The sequence below is a fragment of the Argopecten irradians genome, chromosome 5 (assembly GCF_041381155.1).
Source record: "Argopecten irradians isolate NY chromosome 5, Ai_NY, whole genome shotgun sequence".
Classification (NCBI taxonomy): Eukaryota; Metazoa; Mollusca; class Bivalvia; order Pectinida; family Pectinidae; genus Argopecten; species Argopecten irradians.
This window is the reverse complement of record NC_091138.1, coordinates 19,841,507-19,865,808: the sequence shown is the minus strand read 5'-3', so window position 1 is coordinate 19,865,808 and position 24,302 is coordinate 19,841,507. Positions and strand designations below refer to the sequence as shown.

The following is a 24,302-nucleotide window of genomic DNA, read 5'->3' as shown; positions in this document are numbered from 1 at the left end:
TGGCTTTCAATTATGTATCCCCCTAGATATTAGACTAATTTCCCCTAGATACTTTTTTGATGGCCATCAAATATGTATCCCCCCCTAGATACTTTTTCGATGACCATCAAATATGTCTCCCCCCTAAATATTCCACTAATCTCCCCCTAAATACTTTTTCGATGGCTATTAAATATGTATCCCCCCTAGATATTAGACTAATCTCCCCCTAGATATTTTTTTTCGATGGCCATCAAATATGTATCCCCCCTAGATATTATACTAATCTCCCCCTAGATACTTTTTCGGTGGCCATCAAATATGTATCCCCCATAGATTTTAGACTATTATCTCCCCCTGGATACTTTTTCGATGGCTATCAAATATGTATCCCCCATAGATTTTAGACTATTATCTTCCCATAGATACTTTTTCGATTGCCATCAAATATGTATCCCCCTTGATATTAGACTTATCTCCCCCCTAGATACTTTTTCGATGACCATTAAATATGTATCCAACCCTAGATATTAGAGAAATCTCATTCTATATACACACTGTACTTCTTTTATGGCCATCAAATATGTATCCCCCCTAGATATCATACTAATCTCCCCCTAGATACTTTTTCGATGGCCATCAAATATGTATCCCCCCTAGATATTAGACTATACTCTCCCCATAGATACTTTTACGATGGCCATCATATATGTATCCCCCCTTGATATCATACTAATCTCCCCCTAGATACATTTTTTGGTGGCCATCAAATATGTATCCCCCCTTGAATTTAGACTAATCTCCCCCTGGATACTTTTTCGATGGCTATCAAATATGTATCCCCCCTAGATATTAGACTATACTCTCCCCATAGATACTTTTTCGATGGCCATCAAATATGTATCCCCCCTAGATATTAGACTCATCTCCCCCTTAGATACTTTTTCTATGGCCATCAAATATGTATCCCCCCTAGTTATTAAAGAAATCTGATTCTATATACACACTGTACTTCTTCTATGGCTATCAAATATGTATCCCCCCTAGATATCATACTAATTACCTCCTAGATACTTTTTCGATTGCCATCAAATATGTATCCCCTCTAGATATTAGACTCATCTCCCCCTTGATACTTTTTCTATGGTCATCAAATATATATTACGTACCCCTTGATAGTAGACTTCTCTCCATAGATACTTTTTCTATGGCTATACAAATATGTATTAATTCCTTCTAGATATGACACTTAAATCTCCCCTAGATACTTTTTTGATGACCATGAAATATGTATCCCCCTAATCCCACATTTTGATAATACAAGTATCTCCCCCAAATACTTTCTTTTGGTCATGTATTTAAATATATATATATTTATTTCAATCTATAGATATTTTATCAATTAATTTTCCCTCTGATGGACATTATAATTATAACTGTACTGTACCTCCCCATCATGATATATTGTATAATTTTTGTCCACACGCACATCCTTTTAATATAAGTATCTCCCTGAGATGTTTTCAACAAAACTGTAGATTTATTTCCAGATTCATGCAACTATATATATATATACCTGCATATATATAGTGTATATCCTAATATAAAGTTGAATTACAATTGACATACCATTTTACACTTATATTCACTCATAAAATGATTTACATTTGTATTCATCAAATTAGTAAATATATTATCTGAAATATATATGACAAGTTTTATTTTATTTTTTTTTTCCAGATCCAAAATCATGCAATCAAATATGTATCCCCCCTATGTATCAATTGGTACATATATAGACATATAAGCTTATAAATGTGTTTGTATCTATATAACCAAGGTCTTGATAATTGAATAATCATAATTTATATGAATTGAAAATATGTATGCAAGTAATGAGCTATATATATATATCGTTTTAAACATATGGTTGAAAACATAAATAAATTGTATCAATTTGCAAGCACAATAAAATCATGGGATGATGTACCTGTACAGGTAAACATTTGGTAATACCACTGTGTACAGGTGACTATCTGACAGTGCCTATATATAGACACACCTGTACCTGTCCGTCCCACCACTAATTAGGTAGTTAGGTAATACCTGACCAGGTGTAATTAGTTACCTGGTACTTGTAAAGGGACTCCTGGTATATCTTTATGACCATTTGATTTACTGCCAACTAAAATTATAACAATCACTATTGATGTCATGGGGGGGATACTTTTTTGATAGGGGGGATACTTTTTTGATGGGCAAAAAAGTATCCCCGGATACTATTTTGATGGACAAAAAAGTATCCGGATACTTTTTTGATGGGGGATACAAATTTGATATGACACCGGCTCCATCAGGTGACAGATCTGAGGTCTTTCATTAGGGTGACACGGGACAGGTCTCTCTGTCCCCTCCAGCAATCTTATCACTACTAAGTAGACAAATGGAGAAAGTGAGAATACTTTATGTAAGATCAGCTTGGTTATTTTTCTGCCCAGGGTTACGAACCAGTTGTAAAGATAATTAACAGCTGTACAAGTTTTATAGTGGTCAAGGGAATAAGGACAGTGGTCAATCTTTCTGGTGGTAACTTCAGAAGAGAGAAGGGGGAAAGAGCTCAACCAATATATGCAGGAAGCCTATTAAAGGAAGAAATGGAGAAACATCTTCTATATGTGCTGACAAAGTGACATCTCTTATGAATAGACAGTCCTACTGAGAAGGGGAGACAATTACTGAGAAGGGGAGACAATTACTGAGTGGAAGACATCTGATGGAGAGAAACATTGATGAAAATACACCTGCTGACCTGTTGATGTGGGACATATATTGATGAAGACATATCAAGAGATGAGGAGACAATCTAGTGATTGGAAGTCATCCAATGAAGAGACACCTCCTGATCACTGATGAAAAGACACTTCCTGATCAGACACTTACTGATGAAGAGACACCTCCTGATCAGACACTCACTGATTAAGAGACACCTCCTTATTACTGATAAAAGACAACAACTGCTAATAAAGAAACATCTGCTAAAGAAAGATAAGTGAACACTTACTGGAAGGAGAGATGAAGCAATAATTGTAGCTATAACAAGTTTCAGGAAAACAAACTAACATGCTTACATCATTTTGATTAGTTTTATCTATATGCCATGTTACTGGGCTTAGAGAGGTGGATTGGGGGTGGAGAATTAACACTGACTCAGACACACTGCTGATACAGAATGAAGATTGGCCTACCATTAGGAAGGGTCTAATTCCATTATGATAAAGCTAGAATAAGTCACCTAAATACAACACAAATAAATAATTTAATCTACAAATTAGGGAGGGTGTAGTCATCCCTTAGTCACCTCGGTGATGCTGAGTCAGTTGAGAGGAAGATGGATTTGTCGAGGCAGGTGTCTATTTAAAGATGATGATTACCTGTAATGGGGTGGGACTGGAAACCCCCTGGGTGGTAGATATGTTAGACAACGGGAGGTAGGAATCCTTCAATTTAGTACAGATACATCAAATCACATCCACAGTCCAGGGAGTCGGGATACAAAATGGAGGTTTTTAGACAGAGTGGAATTGTGAGGATTAGATATATTGGTTTTGTGGCCAAAGTGAAACATTACTGAGAAAAAGAAGGAGCATTGAGTGCTACTGAAGGTTACATATACTAATTAGGTACTGGGTGTGAGTTTGTCCCATCTAATCACTGGAATCGAGGAGCATCAATTACGATTTCTATCACTGTGTGAACGCCAAGACATACCCTTCATTTTACAGCACTAAGTGTATTCCTCATTCCCTGAACAGATCCTCTTCCCTCCATACTGTATCAAACACGGTAACACCTTACTAATGCAATGTAAAACATCTGATAGCAAGTCATGGTGCTCCATGGGAAGAGGAGGGAAAATGTAAAACAAAATTCAATAGAAAACAAACTGAAAATATTTTAAATACTGGCTGAATTAAAATGTTTTCGGTAAGATCTTTATCAATCTGCTCCAATGAAGGTAAATGATAAACAAAAACACCAAGCATTTGGATCCTAATTTTTACCTTTCACTCATTTTTTACCTGAAACATCAAGCTGTTAAAAAAAGAATCTAGAAAACAGAGTAGTGTAGAAAAAAGAAATTCATTGGTGGGCTTACTCAAGGTATCGCATCTAACCAGAGAGAGCTAGGACAATTACTATATCATACAGGACAAAGCCTGCTAGCTTAGGCCTGGAGCCTTATCATGTCATACCGAACAAAGCCTGCTATGGCCTGGACCCTTATTACATCATATAGAGCAAAGCCTGCTAGGGCCTGGACCCTTATTATGTCATACAGGGCAAAGCCTGCTAGGGCCTGGACCCTTATTATGTCATACAGGGCAAAGCCTGCTAGGGCCTGGACCCTTATTACATCATATAGAGCAAAGCCTGCTAGGGCCTGGACCTTATTATGTCATACAGGGCAAAGCCTGCTAGGGTCTGGACCCTTATTACATCAAACAGAACAAAGCCTGCTTGGGTCAGGACCCTTATTACATCATACAGGAAAAAGCATGCTAGGGTCTGTTATCATGTAATAATGTGCAGGGTCAGCAAGCAAGAAATCAATCTGAGCACACAGCGCTATCAGAGGAAGCAATGCAGGCTATAGTAACATGTACATTGGACCTGCAGCTCTGACGGACCTGATGGATCTACAGCTCTGATCAGTACATATAGCCTTAGCACACTAAGTAAAGAAGCCAATAGATAAAGGAACAGTAATTAGCGATTAGAAGGTAAGAATTCAGTGTAGGTGTTGTACAATGGTACTTAACTACACTCATGGGTATAAATAATTAACATGGCATTGATCACCACTCCCTGTACCATGTCCACTGCCAGAATGGTGTTACCTATTAACTCAATCAGCTTATCATTACCGGCTCCATCAAGAATGTCCAAACCAATGCACTGCTAACTGTGCCTGTTTTCTCAGGAAATTATTGGTAATATGGCTAATTTGTTGTTTCTTACAATATACACATATCACTAGGTTACTGATCAATTACAGGAAATTCCAACAGGTTCTATCTTTCAACAAGAAATCCTAGAGGAATCTTGGTGCCCACCAAAGATTGATCTAAGTCTGACAATTGGCAGATCGATCTTTTCACTTCTTTTCAAACTTCAACTACCAAAATCCTAGATGTCGGCCTGGCGTCCATCTTGTTGACCGATCGGTCCCAAAACGCAATATGCACAACTATGGCCTTAGGGAAACCAACAGATGTAATTTGAGAATGATCCCTTCAATACTTTCTGAGAAATAGCCATAACAAACTTTAACAATCAAAATCCTAGATGTTGGCCTAGTGGCCATCTTGTCGACCGATCTGTCCCAAAACGCAATATGCACAACTAGGGCCCGGGGGAAATCCACATGTGAAATTTAAGAATGATCCCTTCAGTACTTTCTGAGAAATATAGTGTTAGCAAGAATTATTAAGGGATGGACGGAAGGACAGACGAGGGACCATGAACCATGGACGAAAAGCGATTTGAATAGCCCACCCCATCTGATGAAGGTGGGCCAAAAAAAAATTAATCTTTCACTTCTATTATTTTTATTTTCAAATTAAGTATTTATACTAAAACTCTGAATTGTTGGATACTAAGAAATGAAGCAATGAAAAAAGCTAATTATCTGCTGAGACTTGCAAAAAAGGGAAATTTTTCATTGAAACAACAACTCTCATCAAAGTGCATACTTGCCAGCTTTTTCAAATCCCATGGGAGTAATTTCATGTGTTTAAGCTTTTAACCTCCAAGAACTCTATAGTATCTCTCTATGAAGAAATTAAAGGTTGGTTTTTGCATATTTTGACCTGTTCTTTCTGATGGTATAGTCATGCAGATTTTTTACATTTTGAATATAAAGAATTTGGACTTGCTAAAATGGCCTAAAATTGGGGTTCAAAATTGGAATTCTCCCTCCAAAATAGGGAGGGTTGGCAAGCATAAAAGTTACCGTCAATATATTTTTGAGATGACGCTATATACCTAAGGTGATGTGAGTGAAGGCGTACCTGGTGACCCTACCCCAGTATACAGTCCCTGTTTAACCTCTCACACATCTACCAGATGTATGCTAACAAATCCATTTACTTGTATGTTCAGTCTGAACACAGCTCTACTTACTTGTTGGTACACAAACATTCTGGCACTCTGTATTTTACCCAATTAACATCCTCTGACTTGTCATTACAGTAATGTACTGGTATACCACATTTTACCCAATAAATATCCGACTCTTTCAAAGAACTGAAGAATATTAAGGAGATTATAAGACTCAAAGTAAAGAAACTGATGTAAGGTATAATAAATACATGTACAGGAGGAGAACATGCCAGAGTAACAATCAACTGATAAAACACAGATATTATAACTTATTGTCTGAATATGACTGAGTCTTGTAATTACTTCATATTTTTTGTTGCAAAATAGGTCAAGGTCAACTATTTTAAAAATATGCCCGTATGCTCTAGCGTATTGCTTCTTTCATTATAAAATGATCAATTTTCCATCAAGTTATTGAGAAGAATTCAAAAATTGTTTTTGAAAGGTTCATATTGTCTGGCTAATCATAATTTTATTTTTAGAAATTCAATCAAAAGTCTTTTTATATGCAATAGATCTGTAATACCTATTATACACAAGTAACAGACATGTAATGTAATATCATTTCAACTTTTGCAACTTCACTCTAAGCTTGAATTATGGCCATCATATGAATCCAGCAAAGAGTGGCCATCAATCATACTTCAAAGACAAGGCGAAAGCTCTAAGTGGGGAAAAGACAAATTATGTTTTAAAAAAAGAAGAAAAAGATAAGGGGAAAAAAATCACTTGAAGCAGGTGACTTTCTGCATTGCGAGTCATATATAAAATTTCCCACAGACCTGACAGAGGCAATCAGTAGAAGTGAACGCCATTTAATTTCTATTTGAACTATCATATTTCTTTTTCACCAAGAGCTCAGTTATTAGCCTTTTCAAAGGCTCCAAGTAAATTACCTTTGACAATGTTTAAGTCATTGGTACTTAAAAAGTTTTTTTGGGGAAGGGTCTGTTATTTCTTATTGGGTCTTGTTGTAAATGTTCGCTTGCTATTTTGTTCTTGTTTATTGTGTGTATATAATAAGTGATTTGAGGATAAGTGACGATTTGAACAGGACCGTTTCCTGCCGTCCTGTACAATACTCCCTAATGACCTCAATGGCCCAACCTTTTTTGCCCAGGAGCCGAAAGTTGGAGACACATGTCTGCCGATATGCTTGAGCGACTCTTACTACAACAACATACACTTACCCAATCAGAGTGCACTACAGAAACCATGCTATCTAAAGCTACCAGTACACACACACACACAAACAACGGGGCTCACATCAGTCCAGTACTCCACTGGCGTCATAGTGTTTAAACTATTCAATGAATGGAGTATAGCATTCAACGGATATATCTCTCTAGTTTTACAGGATCTTGAGGTTAGTATCATATTTATATAATTGTGTGTCTCCATTAATACTGAAAACACCGTTCTTGTTTTCTCCTCATGTGCAATCAGCACAGGTAAAAACTGAGGTACACCACGTTGATTGGTTCCGTCCTCGTAAGGACTTCTCAGGTAAGAACTACGATCATCTTTGATCTCTTTAAATCCCTAGCTTAAACATGTTGACACAATGTAGGATAGTCGGCAAATCATCAGAACAATGTCTACCTGGCAAAAAACCACTGTCAACATTTACTACCCTAACACCAGGTCTCTAGCCAGTCTGTTAGGATTCCCTCAGATTTTCTTATTCTGTTAAACATAATGACACAAACTATGTATGATTCATACACGAAAAATTCTCCACATTAACTACTATCTGATTAACATGTAGTTACCTCTATTATACCACCTAATAGGGTTGTATTTCCTGTGTAAAATGCGGACAGAAAAAACATAACATTTTTACCTAATACATTCTCTATTTCTATTTTCAAAGGATTAGGATTAAAAGAGAGGACTTTTACAAGTTTGGGATAATAATTTGACGATGACATGTCAAGTCAAACAGGATATAGTGCTATGATGTTCTATACAGCCACGATTATTCTCTGTGTAAGGCTTGTGTAGGTGTGTTTGAGTTAGAGAAATGGAGTCAACAGTCGAAATGATAACAACCGCTCCTCCTAACGGATCAAAAGTGTCCGCAGACTTAACTTTCGGTGTTTGTATAGGAATTATCCGAACAAACGAACGCCAGGTCGACACTCTAACGACAACATGGGCCTATGCTAATTTGTTTATCACCTTAAAACGATTGCTTGTTTTTCAACATTCCCAACAGCATAAGGCACTTACAACCACTTCATTCTGTTTGTCATGCTGTAAATTAATCTATCTTAGCTCAAGTAAATGTCAAAACAAATTAGGTAATTCTTGTTCTATTGGGTACAAAGGGAGAAGCCATCCTTCTCCTTCCAGACTTCATTTACAGGCATTTCTTTTAACGGAATCAGATTCATAAGATAAAAACAAATTAATACATATTGTAAAGAAATCACCTCAAAAGTAATTACTTACGTTAATCTTATAAGCAATAATACATTATAGTTTAATTTTAAATATTTGGAACAAAACTAAACTTAATTCACTTAATTTCTTTCTGAATCAAGTTTTACTCTTGACATTCAGAATCAAATATTTCAACAAAGAGAGTATTTAATAATGATCCACATAATTCTATAATGACTTAATTGTTATCAAAACTACTTCAATTGCTCCTTGGCATAAAAAAAACTTAAAGTACGTTAAAATCTTTTCTTAAACAGAAAAGCTTCCTTTTTTTATTAAATTAGATTAGTTTTGATACAAAATTGTTTCATTGTTTTGTTTCTTAAAACAATTCACAACAAATCTGTTTTACTACAGAAACATATTCCTGACAGGAGCATAAAAACATTGACGATTCCAAACTTGTATGAAACACAAATTTCAGACTATAGATTTGAGCTTCCTGTTGAATACAAGATACTTGACAGATGCACCATGTTAACATATAACATCTCTTGCCATTCATCATATCTGCTAGCTATCATACAATCCAATTACTATGGAGAAATATTCTAGCCGGGAAGATTACATGTTCTCCAGTGCTAGGGAGGTTTTGAGGACACTTGCCTGCCCTTTGCAATCATCAGCTAATGTTGTACACTTTTGACCTTCAAAGCTTTGTACCTTTACATTCAGAGACTGTTTATAAACACATTTCCAACTTGTATCAGAACACCTGTCTCAAATTCAATACTGAAGGTTCTACCTGGTCTTAGACCCAATGTACAGAACCATTGCCTCTTTCATATTTACTCTCGAAACCATACATTCTGGATCTTTTTATATTTTGTATTCCATTTGCTATCAGGTACTACTCTCGAAACCATACATTCTGGATCTTTTTATATTTTGTATTCCATTTGCTATCAGGTACATTTATGAAGAACCTTCCGCCGTTCTGCCAATTATAATAGCAAGTTTTTGTCATGAGCAAGCTACCCGTTATTGTAATTTGTAAAATTATGGATCTTTATAGTATAGAATTTTCCTCTAGTGTTTTAGCCTGTCCTCTCTTGGTTTTATCTTACATCCTTGGCCAACAGCATGACATGGTTATTATAGAAACAACTCTCACATGGCTCTTAAGATCTTTCATGGGTGATAAAAATGTCGACTTGAAATGTCTTTTTTTCTACATTTTTCAGTTGTTGTTCAGTGTCAATCATGCTATATAATGTTGCTCCATTCTGTCTGCACTGGTCCTGATCAGATCTCGGCCTGCCTAGGATAATGGGCCTTTCCTGTGGGCCCCCCTGTGTGGTGTTTGATGATCGTAGCTGTTTGAGGCCATAGGTGATCATCTGGAGCACCGCCTAATCAAGTGTAATGGCATGATCATACCATGAAATATGTTAGGGCTGCTTGCCGCCTGCTCCTGTGTAGAGTAGCGGTGTAAATACTTCATGAATTATTGGTTTGTTCTGCAAGCTTCTATACTCAAACCTAATCCAGCAATACTTAGCTTAACACTTTAATCATTTATTTAATTGGTAGAAAGCACAACTAATTATGACAGAAAAGAGAGTTTAGGATCATATCAATCAAAATCACTATAATTGTAAAACAATAATATCAGGTATAAATTTCTTATATTGAAGCAGTTGAAGTAATAATTTGAAAACAGAGATATTTTACCTGTCTTGTTTTATCAGTAAGTATATATAAGGGTTACTTGGTCCAATGTTTGAAGGTAGAATGTGATTTATAACTAACCAACAGTACATCTATGTAGTAAAGTAACCTGTCCCTGGGGCTCATCAAAAACTCATAAAAGTATTTAATGCTAAAAAAGAACGACCCTCCCTATTACAACCAACCCTCCCCATTACATCTGTACATATAATATTGACTTTCATAAATCAAGTCTAACGAGAGGCTATGAGGAGAACAGTCATTAACTTTTATAGGTAGAATTACCTGGCCCAAACAACAAAGTCTGCTGATACAATCTACCAGGAAACAGACCGATTCAAGCCACAAAATCAATAGAGAAAGGGAAACAGAATCAATGAAAGAAGCAGGCTTGTAATGTGGGTAAAATAAGGACTTGTAAAATAAACCGTCAGGCCGAGAAAGTTTATCCGATAAAAAGTGACTGTATAACAAGGCTTCACAGACTTATAAATATTTACTTTTATTTGTAATGGAGCGAGTAAAACACACATCAAGTTGAATTTTAATGGAATCTCCTAGTTTGAACCAATCCATCTGCTTTATGGAAAGGTTTAAAACTTAATTGTAATTCTCATTGAAGACCAAAAGAAATGTTAGGATGCCTTCTTTAAAAGCTTTTCAGTATTCCTTCTCCATTAACGCTCTATATCTCAAATTGATTTAAAATTAAATTTGTTCAGTTTTCCCCCAAACATATAAGATTATATGCTTTTAAATTTTTCTTTAAGCATTTAAAATCAAATTGTATTTTAAGTGATGTTTCATTGCTTTAAAGATGTTTTTGGAATAAAAATTAAGTTAGTTATTTATGACTTTCCCCTACTATTTTTGCAAAAATATTGAATTATTTTTATAATATATTGATTTTCCTTTTTTTACGCTAGAGGCTGAATTACCATAGAAATCAATAAAAAAGACTTGGTAGACCCAAATCTGCGGTGATTATTAGGTGTTGTCATCAGTCGACCATGACAGCCATCATTACTACGTATGGTATATATATCAATCATGATTAGGCCTATCTATTATCACTGGCCCTCACCATAATAGACTACAAGTCGTCGCTGGCCCTCCACATCGGCTCCAAGTGCTAGTATAACTAATGGGGCATCCCGCCCATCATAACCAATCATAACCATCGCACCGGTCAATTGTATGGGCCTTCCTGTCTACGCTCTGTCAATCAAACTGGACATGCCACCATGTCCAAAACAAATAGCCGCAGGTCGTCCATTTGTAGCGACACCTTCGCTTGACACCTCCGTCGCCAGAGTGCAGACATCTGTGCAATGACCATGCACTGCAATTGGACGTTAGTGACCATTGAGTGGACATTCTGTCCACGAACACCTCCTTAACTGTCAGAAAAAGGTCTTGTAATTCTCCATCACCCAAAGACTATCCTCTAGTTTATTATGTCCATGAAGTTTTATGTCTGCCTTGGTCCGGTCATTATGTGTTCATATCCCTAAAAAGTCTATGGTCAAAGGTTTGGTCATCTGTATGTGTGGTCGTGGTCAAAAATGGAATATCTCAGGAATTTATCTCATAGCTGGTGACAATAAAATAGATATGTTCTATATGAGGTACTTATATAATTAATTCATCAATTAAAACAGTACTCTTTATGCAGACTACAATGTCATCTAAATTAATCTTATAATACCATTAAAGTGAATAGTCGGGCAAAGAAAACCAGTCTAAATGTGTTCATTGGCCTTCCAAAAGTTCTCACATATTAATACGATGGTCAAGTTCTGCTTAGTTTCCCAGTTCTGACTATTAAAGTAAAGAAAAGTTGAAAGTATTGAAAGCGAGGCTGCGTGGAAATGTAACCATGGACATAGTGAGCCGGGAGGACGTTTTAGAATTTCCATACTTTATATCAATTTCTTCGTACGCAGACAGATTTTGACGAGAGATTTTATTTTTCCATTTCATAAGAAATTATACTGGATACATTCACACCATTTTTACCGACTTTAGCTATCCTTGCCCGACTGTTCACTTTAAGATTGTGGTCTTTGAAACATTTCTTCTTTTTTTTGGGAAAGATTTCATTTAAAAAATATCTTAATTTCATTAAATCAATATGTCAAAATAAAAGCATTTTACATAAATTTTCATAACTGTACAAAAGAGGAATTAGAATTCCAATGCTAATGTATTTTGAATTATTCCATGGAGATTACATTGTCTGTATTTTGACCTTCAGGGGAGCTTAAGGCCAATAAATTACTGCTTGTTGGGGCCTCAGATAGCCAGCAGACATCTTGTAAGCCCCAAGACACAACTTTCCATATGCTAAGCAAGCCTATCAGTAATCAAGATCTGCTTATTCTTAGAACTTCTTAATCGTTGCAGTCTTTCTGAAGTCTCGACATTTTGATACTTTATCACTGCAAATTCTAGCATAATGATGGTTTTGATGAGCAGTATGAGAATCATGTGACAAGAGTTGGACGGCCATGCAAATCAACGTCCTGACTCAGACTGAGAAAAAAAATAAATTTAGTCAGCTGCACTGATAGATGTCCTCGAACACTAGTAATTTCCTTATATGCCCTCTCAGACACCACTTAAACTCGCCCATAGTTTTGAAAAAGACTTTGAAAAGAACTAATGATAAAATGCGCTAGTGCCACCCCTCCCAGACAGCGAGACTGCTAAAATTTGTACAGCCGATAAAGAGAAAAAATGAAAACACTGCTCAGAAAAAAAGTACTAACCATTTTTACACAAAAGGGCACACGAATCATTGTTAAACACGTACTCTATATCATAGTCAATCTGATCGATCTGGCTCACATGATTGACACACGGAGAAAAGCCGCAATGTTGATAGCCTGAGTGAAGGCATATATAAACTTCCTAATCTAGTGGCCAATGCAAATCAATCGTCCAGTAAACATTTGCATTAAGCCAGATTATGCTTGTCAGACAAATAGTCTGCGTAACAGCATAAAGGCTGGGGCAGTTTAAATACGGGTTATTATAGCAGGTATCAGAGAGCCCTATAGGTATAGACTCCGGGGTAAGTATAGTATACATACTCTCAGCTCCTTCAATGTACTACACTATATATATACACATTTAAGTATTGTTCAAGTACTCTTATTACTTTATCAATGGCTTTCAATAGTACTTCATTTTCAAATCTTCTTATAGCTCTAGGGTTGTAAAAACATTACAATACATGTGTAAATCGTGTTATTTTTCTTATTTCCAGATTCTATTTTACTATGTTGTAAATACCACTGTGTATGAATAGTTCGATTCTGTTTCCTTTTAAATTGATAAACAATTATATTAGATATTAACAATTATACAGTTGTAGATTATTTCTTTGTTTATAAAAACATATGACATCTGATATACGATGCGTTCCTTCATATGATAACTTCCTCACAAATACATAATGATGTTATAATAAGCTATTTGCATTCAAAACTTATACTGCTCTGTTCTGCATTATACAAAACTTATACTGCTCTGTTCTGCATTATACAAAACTTATACTGCTCTGTTCTGCATTATACAAAACTTATACTGCTCTGTTCTGCATTATACAAAACTTATACTGCTCTGTTCTGCATTATACAAGGGAGTTATTTATACAGACTGCTGTACATAATAACATTCTGCAGGATGAAGTATTTATTGAAAAATGACGATATTAAGGAGTTATGATATAAAGGTATTAGGAATAAATTTTCCATATCTAGCGTATAGATTATAGAACACCCAGGTTGTTGTACAGGACCTAACTTGAGGAAATTACCGATACTGTGAAATAAAAAGATATTTATGTGAACGGTATCAAGCCAAGCAGTTTTATCTGAAGTGGAAGGAAAAGTAGCCATAAACTATTGCTTCACTTATATTTCTGTGATTCTATCTCAATATGGATCTGTTAGCAGCTGTATAGAAACACAAAACTGGAACAATTTAATTCTGATTAATGACATATCACGTTACCTGTGAAGTTCAGGTGTGTTAACGAGATAATTAACTTGCTGATGATTAGGCTGAATTATGTGACAACCCTCCTCTCCATTTTTCCATCAGACAGTGATAACATAATTAGCCTCCCTTTCCACCCCCATGTCAAAATGTCACGTTTTGTTCTGTAGAAGTAGAAAATTTATTTCAAATACCCAATGCACAAAGCTATGCATTTCTCTGTAATTGGTTGTAACCTGGGCAGTTTGGAAAAATTAATGCCTTTGTGAGAACCAAAAGTGCATGTGGGGTCCCCAAGGGAGTGAGGATTCAGTGGTGCATTGACAGGCAGGCGGGAAGGAGAGAGATGGAAAGGGGAGGGAAAGAGGGTGGAGAGGAGGGAGGGGAGGTGGAAAAGAGGGAGGGAGGGTGAAGGGTTCACAGCAGAGGGAAGGATATTAATTTCAAGTTCTCCATCCTACACATGCATTCATCAGCTTGCACAGCCAGACAAGATTTTATTTTGCATATATTATTGATTGTAGAGTGTTAATTAACTGACATCATGTCTTAATCATGTGACTGATGAACTGTACATATATAGGACTGCGTGAGGAGTATATCGCCAGTGCTCCCACAGAACCCCTAACACAGACCTCTCTCCCAAACAATTTAATACTCATCTCTAGCAGGTGATATTTCCAGCTTGATATCACAGAAACATTTCTTTGGGACTATATCTAAAGGTGTACCTTACACAAAATCACACACTGGATATGACATTTATGTACGTGGAGTAAAAAGTTTGGGACGTCTTCAAAAGGGCAAATTAATGTGAGATTTGTTCAGCCTACTGCGTCTAAGTGAAGTATGTGGGGCTCTATTTGTGACAGGCTTCAAAGTAATGGATTAGCAATTCTTCCACTTTTAAACACACACTGACATCGTAAAACGTCTTTGTCTATCTAGCTTTGCCTGACACACTTCAACTGTTAAACTTTGATGCACAATCAATTTAGTGCAACTTAAATTTCATATATGTGTTTTTATCAAGATTTACATTCAATTAGAGCTTGGATTTTTTTTTATCATTTCAGATTTGACACTGTGAGGTGAGTGGTGTATTCTAGGCAGTAGTGTAGACCAGAGAAGGTAACCACTGCTGACAAAACGAAGGCCAACGCCATACATGAACACTTCCGCCGGCCTTGTGGTAAGATGCAGTTGTCAGAGAATGAAAAGGTTCAGTCCAAGCGGCCAACACTATCCTGACCCATCCAAGCCCCCAGAAAACGGGCCGGAGGAAATCAACGCTGACAATATCAATGATGGAAGTAAAAAAGTGAAAACAACACAGTCGTTTGAATCACTTTTTGACAACGAAACATTGAGTGATGTCATTCTTAATGTCAACGATGGCCAATTTGTGTTCAATGGCCATAAAATGATATTGGGAATGAAAAGTGATACTCTAGCTGCATTATTAAACGAAACAAGTGGTTTGGAATCGGATGAAAAACCGTCCTTGTGCCTACACGAGTCTATTGAGTGTAGTCTTGTGTTTAGTCGATTTCTCTATTTTATATACAGCGGTGCTGTTTGGCTTCATCGTGATTACGTGCTCCCACTTCACAAGCTGGCGGCGAAATATTCTGTCAAGTCTCTAGTACATCATTGTCAGAGTTACGTAACTCAAATACTACACAATATGATGGGAGTTTACGAAAACATTCGTGGATTTCAAGTCGAGGTGGTCTGTGATCTTTATGAGTGTAACTTATTCCCTGAGGACATACGGGATTTATCGTTCAAAGTCTTGTGTGCCAAATTCAAGGAGCTTGTGCAATCCGACCGGTGGCAAACATGCAGTTGGCAACTTGTATGCGACCTGATTCGGTCAGATGACTGCATGGCAGAGGAGAATTTGATCCTCACTTCCGCGACAGACTGGATGAAGAAAAACAATCTTAGTGACAAAACTCTCATCGAGGACATACTTGTCAACATACGCTACCCATTTCTTCACAGACGCATTCTCTATCAACTTCAGAAGAATGGCGCATTCAAAAACTTTCCCCAAGTGCAGGTTTTGGTTAGTAACGCTGTGCACTATCATTGTTTTAAAGACTTACCTGAAGCTAAGGAAGAATTTGTCGGATTGCAGTATACGCCACGCCATTATCAATCCCGATCATTTACACCAAGTGCTCTGTCGAGTCGGGCTCAGTCAACAGATCAGATATCAAACCTTCATCACTTGCAATCAAACATGGTCAATGGCACCATGTCGTCCAATCAACTGTCGCACTCCAACATGGAGCAAAACATTCTCAATCACAGTGTTCTTGTTCAAAGCTTAAATAATCAACCGGTGAGTTTCGTTCAGAATCTAACTTCCTCTCAACTTGTTCAAAGTGTTCGGCCAAATGTGATTCGTAATACGGACCCAGTGACTGTACCCATGACTGCGGGAGTCATTCCGTCCACTGCCATCTTAAACAGTAATAACATGTCTCGTAGCCAGAATGGCGACTCGCGAAGTTCGACAGCGGCAAGTGCTCTTCAGTCTGCGTCAGGTACACCTACGATGCCACCCGCAATGAATCTAGTGCAAAACATAGTGTCTAATAACGCTTTTGGAAACCCTGGCTCTAAGAAAGCAGAGGTCCATCATGCCCACGGCTACAGGTGACAGGAACCAACATGGTGTTGATCTGTATGACCTTCATACACCTTACAAAGCTACAGATAGTGCTAAATACTCACGCAAAGGCGTCAAATCTTTGTGGATCTTGAAGAAAATTATGAGAATGAGCCAAAAAGTAAAATTGTTTAAGGATTTGTAACCATACCTCTGGCTCCTGTGGTTTGAGAATACTGTGAAATAGTGATTTGCCTGGATGGATATGTAACAATCATAACATCAATGTGAATATGTTTAAAAATTTTCAATGATTTATTCACCTTAAATAACCATTATTTCATTTTTCGGAATTTTATGCTTTTGTTCATGGAAATTGAAAATATTTCATCAATGATGCTATATGGAATACTGACAGTGATACCATCAGATAAACATTGGAATGTAAATCAAATGGTATTCCAGGATAAAGACAGCAGGAGAATTTCAAAATAACTTCAAATATCAAATACATTTTGTGTGCTTGTGGACTCTTCCATTTGGAAAGAACTGTGATTTGCAAGACAGAATGACTGAATTATATATAGAAAGCACAATATGACATTAGTGAATAAGGAGAGGATGAGTTTTAAGGAACACTTGGGGTGGGGGTGGGGGTGGGGGAAAGAGGGTTAAATAGGGTATGGAGAGGGAATACTTGGGGTGTGGGTAAGAGGGCTAAATAGGGTAAGAAGAGGGGATATTGGGTAGTGTTGTACAGAGAAAATTTCATTGATACATGTATAACATTGATCATAATGAAAATGACAATAAACTATTTAATTGATATCCAATTGTCTGTATCATTAATGTATTGATGGGTTAGGTATTTTGAATTTAGTGATGAATTATCCTTTCTTTCATTAAATAATTACAGCAAACCAAAATATTTTTGCAGCGATTTAATTTCACATTTTTGTACATTTAGCATGTTTTTGTAGAGATTTAATTTCATGATCTAAACTTGTGTACTTACACCTTACCTGTATCTAAACAGTTCCACTTTACCTGTATCTAAACAGTCACTTGTGGGTTAATTTTCGTGATTCCCTAACACCCGTTTACAGTACAAGTGTCATGTGGGTTTATTTTCGTGATTCCCTAACACCCGTTTACAGTACAAGTGTCTTGTGGGTTTATTTTCGTGATTCCCTAACACCCACATACAGTACAAGTGTCATGTGGGTTTATTTTCGTGATTCCCTAACGCCCGTTTACAGTACAAGTGTCATGTGGGTTTATTTTCGTGATTCCCTAACACCCGTTTACAGTACAAGTGTCTTGTGGGTTTATTTTCGTGATTCCCTAACACCCGTTTACAGTACAAGTGTGATGTGGGTTTATTTTCGTGATTCCCTAACACACCGTTTACAGTACAAGTGATCTATTTTTCAGGTTGACCTAGTTATCATTTGCAGGATAAAATCCTCTTTCTCTAACAAAAGTGAAAACTTACTAAAACCACAATGGAAATACTAAAGCATTTAGAAAATATATTGAATATCATAACGGACGCATTTCAGTTCTAAAACATCATTCATGTGAATAAACATTTGAAAAGCAAGTAATCAACAAAACCAACTTTGGCTGCACCCCTCTGGTACCATGACCATGGAATCCTGGACCTTTTCAGAAATCAAAATTGTAAACTGAACAACATTGCCAGATGAAAGACAACCACAACAAGACATTTCATCTTAAGTGACCTAGAAATTCATTAAAGGTTTGTAAGACACGAATTAAAAATTATAAGTTGCTACATGTTGGCACTAAATAGGGCTGTTAGCTGGTCCAGTATCATCCACCACAGGCAAAATCTGATTGTGGGAATCCTTTCATTTTTAATGGCTTAATTTAATCTAGTCCCTAAACTCACAGTAAATTTTAAGTCTTTTATGTCCAAAGGGAAAATTTACAAGACAAAATTTATTTATCTACTTAAACGAATGTTCTAAAGATAAGAAAAACCTGCTTGAGAAAATCCCAGCCTTGCTAGAAGAATGTTAAACTTAAAAAGAAAGGGATTCTTTTGACATTTTTACTCTGGCACAAGTTAAACATGCAGCGTTTCCTTTGATTGTGTTAATAAATAATTATCTGATAATTGACAACATCTTAAGTAAAATGAAATCCAGATCTTAGACAGGGATGGCCCGGCCCTAACAGCTAGTCCTATGTAAGAGTACCACACAGACTAAAACTTTACTTTACCCGCCATACACATTAATCATTTCAAAATTCTAAGCTGAAATATCTCGTAACTCAAACAGCACAAACTTTAACGATTATGTTGTTGAAATAAAGATTCCACACACCAATGCGAGTTAAAAAGGTCTTCAAATGATTATAGGAAATATTTGGCAAGTTTCTCTCGATTAGGGCTCATTAGGGAATATTCCTTGATGATCAAAAGGGTAATTATCATTGCTTGAGAAAGGTTGATTAAAGAAATAGCTGAGATAAACGGCTGTCATTATGGAATTACAAGAATTATCTCATCCTGTTTCTATATGTCTACAGATACTGGTATGTGACCTTAACAATATTGAGGTGGAATCTAGGTAATTCCATAAAAATAACACTCATTATTATAAATGAGTCATATAGGTTAAATCAAATTTACCAATTAATTTTGTGTATTTTCATGTTATCAGAGTAATCCCATGACAGGATATAAATTGCCTTTTGCCATTTTGACCATATAGTAATTTAGACCCAGCACCTACATATCAATTTTTTTCTTAAAATACATGGTTATAACGAACCTCATGGGATAAAAAAAAATATTTCGTTACAAGCAAAGTTCGTTATAAAAAAAACATATTGCAGATATCTTGATATATTGTTTTATCGTAACTCTCTCTGCTTTAAAACATGTAAATCTCACGTTTAATATATTTGATATTCTTTTTACTCGTAAGGGTCTTTATATAAAGCTGTTATTTAAACAAGACAATATATATATAAAAGTTATAAAATAAGGACCAAAGGACCATTTAAACAAGAGAAAATAGCAATTGAGATAACTATCATAAAAGATATTGTATCATATGAACATAATTAAAGATAACAGAATTATATACTGTTTCAGCTTTTCTAGTATAGGCAATACATCACCTGTACTCCTATGTTATAAAATACTCTAATGTGTCTGAATTTATCAAATGTTATTACTCATTTACATATATTTGTAAAAAACAAAACTCGTTAGATATCTTGGAGTCTCTGTACATAACAGGAAACAAACATAATAAGATATATAATGTGCGGTTAAGACAGTAGCCTACAGCACCATGTTAAACCCCATTAATGCAGACATGGATGTTCCTCTACCACAAATTGATGATATTCAATTGAGGATCTGCAAACTGATGTTAAGTCAATTTTCAGCTGTCAAACATTTATAAATTGATCTTGTTAGAACATTATTGACATACAGGAAAAACCCTGTGGTCTGTTCACAAATTTCGCTGTTTCTCTTCCATACTGCTTTGGAGCCAATAAGATTCTATCATCAGTGATGCTTGAGACCGCACGACGTTCAGAGTACCTACAGTGCATGTGCATCTCCTGTTTTGCCTTTACCTCATGCTATCTAATTAAAGCTCCTCGTGTGCACCGACTACATACACAACACTGGCCTGTAATTATATTACAGTCAAGGTACAGCAAAAAGCCAATTTAATTTAGACAAACTTAGTAGACAAATGAGAAGGGTTAATCTGCAGTCAGACTGGAGTCTTCCCTAGCACTGTAAATACAGGACCCCAGGTTCAATCATAATACTCATTAGGTATCTTCTATATTCACTAAAGCCTAAAGCTTCTGGGCACACAGCCCCATTGCTAAATCCCCATTTGTATTTGTTTTCCTTTCACAGGAAAATTAAGGTTAAATGCTTTTTTAGATCATCCAATTTTTATCAATAAGATATTTGGAGTTGTCCTGGCACAGTGGTGAAGTTTTTTTGGCCCGTGCTTCTCCGGAGAGGTGGGCCTCGTTACCTGGGACGTAGCTTTTTCAGATAATAACGGGGATGGGAGTCGGACAGGAATGAGGCTAATTTTTCGACACATGGGTTATGTCAGTGTCGTGTAGACTGGAACATATGCAGCAGTTGGACCGAGGTCTGACAACAGATCAAACTTCAATAAGCGCAACACTTCATATTTATTACGGTGCCTGTATATTATATAGACCAATCTATGTGTTTCTCAGGAGAACTGTAAATGCGGAAAGGTAGACCGTCTCTTATGGATGGCCCTTTCCCTTCACTTTTAGTCAACATAAATAAGTTAGGACCGTTACTTTTTTACAGTAAAATTTCTCGAAGGTAACCTATTTTAAATTTGAAGACTGTTGTCAGAGTTGAACAATTTATATACAAAATAATTACCACTGTATTTTAACTGGAAGTCTTACTCTAAGTCTACACATATTTTATTAAGGACTGTCAAATGAATTTGACTAATTTCTTCTGGAAGACCATTACAATCCACCAAAGTACCAACAATTTCAAGTAAAATACTTTCACAGAGTAGGGGCCAACGTGAGTTAGTATGGGCTATTAAAGCGGGTGGGCAAGGGGAAGCGTACGATAGGAGTGGGGTAGCGGCAGCAAGGTGTTTGGGGGGGTACACAGGCGGGGGCGTGAGTATCATCTAGAGTATATCGGGGTGTTTCTATATTTGGGGGACTCTGTCATACGGAGACAATTAGTAACACATTTTGTAGGTATTGTTATGCTATTTCGTATGTTGGCGAAGGACACCCAGTCTCCGCAGTGCGATAAAGTTTTTACTCTAAACGCTCCTCAACACACTTAGTCTAACCTATTTTTGGCGATAAGATTTATTCCTTTGGTTTCCTCCACAATGAGTAATATCAACAAAAGAAGATAAATGGACTATAACTGATTGAATCACAGCAACAAAAGTCATGTTCAATGCTTAAAAACCGTCAGTATGTCTGTAGTCAATATTTCAAAAGAGCGAAACAATACTTTGTTTTGTTTACATCATTGTTGATGTGAACAATAAAATGAGCAGAAATTGCTAAATCAATAAAAACAAATTTCAAATACTATTAACATATGGCAAACAGGTCTAATACATTGTTACTCAATGTTAAGTTTTGACTTAAAGAAACAATTACAGATTTCTTGAGAAAAATCAATATACGTCATTATAAACAAAATGTCTTTTTGGAGATATTATCGATTAGGGAGCCCCGACAGATGGACGCCTGTGTAATTGCTGTGTCACAAATCCCTTTCCACAGCACCTGAAAGGAGTAAAAGTAAAAACCTACTCCGCATAGATCAAAAATTGAAGATTTAATGTAAAGTAGGATGAGATCTTCATCAAAGTGTACGAGTGTGGAAAGTGTTGATGAGTGGTCGATCTTTGTCGCCCAGTTAAATGGGGCGCCCGAACCTAACCAAAGAAAACAACCTGTTTTAATTGCTCAGTATTAAACTACCTGAACAATGAGCTGGCCGATCAGCACAATTAATGTTCAATCTCTAAACATTTTTCTATGATTTTTCAAAAACCACCTTCCCTTGTTTAACGTGCCTTTTCAAATACTTAACACACATGTCTATATGTGTTATTAATTACTAACCCACTTCCCCAGTTGATAGATTATTCCACAAAAGTATGCAGCAAATTGTTTATAGTAGCCCAAGATTTCAAAGCCCCCCTTCCCCGTCCATCCCTTTCATTTGACCAACTCTAAACTGGTGTAAGCTTCTTCCCTTAACAATATATACACAGGTAGAAATCAACTCAACGGAAAGTTTTCTATTAGGCTCAACCACTGTGACATATTTTAAGTATGGATTTAGCCATTTCAAAGCGTTATATCAATGATGTGGAAGGCTATTCCCACATATAACATGTGGAATTATACATAAATAGATTCAACAAAATACATGTCAAATATGGAGTTTGTGTGCATGTCCTGGTTCAGTTAAGTGGAATCACTAGTCATCAAGGATACAGTAAAATGAGCAACGTAAAAGTATCCTATACAGGTAATATGGCCAATCATATACACATGGTACCAGAACCCATATCAATATTTTAACTGACACTTTCATTAAAACAGTTTTGTCAACTGAACTCCCATAATAAGGAACTTCCTTATTACCAAATCCCAATTAACGCCACGATACATGGTACCGTAAAACTGTATACACTTCTGTACCTCAAAGACCTCGATGCTTCAATGGCATACTTAATTTCATACGTCTATAGAATAGAACCTCTAAGCAGACCATTCCGCTCCACCAAAATTTGTTAGGACATTAACAAACCTTGAGCTGATAAATATTCTTTGCCCTAAACCGATTCAGATGTGTTTATTTATCTGAAAGTTCAACCACACCTAACAAAGTTAAACATGCGACTTTTCCCCAAGTACTTGACTGGAATTTAAGAGCCAAATACCCGAGGGGGGGGGGCACTATTCTCCCCTCACCTTTGCAGCTGCGCCTTGCGTACATTAACTCCGAAGAACTAGATGATCACTACTTATACCCTCAAACCCCCAATGGTCAATACATCCACGCAAACCCCTCGGCAACCCCGCACCCCCACTCCTACTTTTCCCCCCCATGGAAGGTGTTATTCGCAACACCATGAACTACTTGCCACCATACACCCAAGAAGGCAAGCAAACAACATCCAAAACCTAACGAGCAGCCTAACAGCAAAAGCCATCCCAAAGTGTCCCCCGCATCGCTCGTCCCCATGTTATAAATCACGATGCACCCTCCAAACTTTGTGTTAATACCCACTGCATTATCCTCACGTGCCCCCAACTGTTACCTCTCCCCACCCCCCCCCCGCCTTCCTTGCACGTGCTCCCTACCGCCAAGGATAAATGACTTAAACACTTTCCTAATTGATTTACCCTATTTCCACCCACCCACCAACGAGTGCACAACCAAACCTGCCCAGGCTAGCATCATCATCCCAAACATCCACAACCGAACCCTGTCAATGCCTTGCCGAATCCTTCCCCAACATCCACTCAGCCCACCCCCCCAAACCCCATCGCCACATGTGTCCATATGCCCCCCGTTGCCATTTTACTGATGGTAATCTTTTTATCTCCTGTTCCTCATTTGTGGTTTTATCCCCTCCAACTCTACCGCACCGACATATACAATACGCCGCCACTGAGCTATCATCATCCCACAGAAGTCCGGTAACCCACAACTCATGACCCACATCGACATAAACCACAAGCAGTGTTAATTCATGAAAACAAAATCACAACACACAATAATAATGCCGCACGTATTCAATTTCCTAAGAACTAACCCGTATCAATCTTCCTGAGCGGACAAACTACGAATGATTACATGCTTACT

At 36.9% G+C, this 24,302-nt stretch overlaps 1 protein-coding gene and 1 pseudogene across 5 annotated transcripts; both read left to right on the top strand.

The window, feature by feature from the left end:
- Positions 1–7,346: 7,346 nt before the first annotated feature.
- Positions 7,347–17,710, top strand: LOC138323147 (BTB/POZ domain-containing protein 17-like). 5 transcript variants are annotated; one of them, XM_069267545.1, is made up of 3 exons: positions 7,363–7,507; positions 9,771–9,948; positions 15,339–17,710. In XM_069267545.1, the coding sequence occupies exon 3, from the start codon at positions 15,431–15,433 to the stop codon at positions 16,931–16,933; it is 1,503 nt and encodes a 500-aa protein (XP_069123646.1). In that variant the 5' UTR covers positions 7,363–7,507; positions 9,771–9,948; positions 15,339–15,430; the 3' UTR covers positions 16,934–17,710. The 5 variants fall into 5 exon arrangements, with proteins under 5 accessions (XP_069123645.1, XP_069123646.1, XP_069123647.1 ...); XM_069267546.1 differs by lacking the exon at positions 9,771–9,948 and adding an exon at positions 8,015–8,130 and having other exon boundaries at positions 7,366–7,507; XM_069267544.1 differs by lacking the exon at positions 9,771–9,948 and having other exon boundaries at positions 7,347–7,507.
- Positions 17,711–23,564: 5,854 nt separating this feature from the next.
- LOC138324308 (dorsal-ventral patterning tolloid-like protein 1) overlaps positions 23,565–24,302 on the top strand; it is an 8,949-nt pseudogene continuing 8,211 nt past the window's right edge.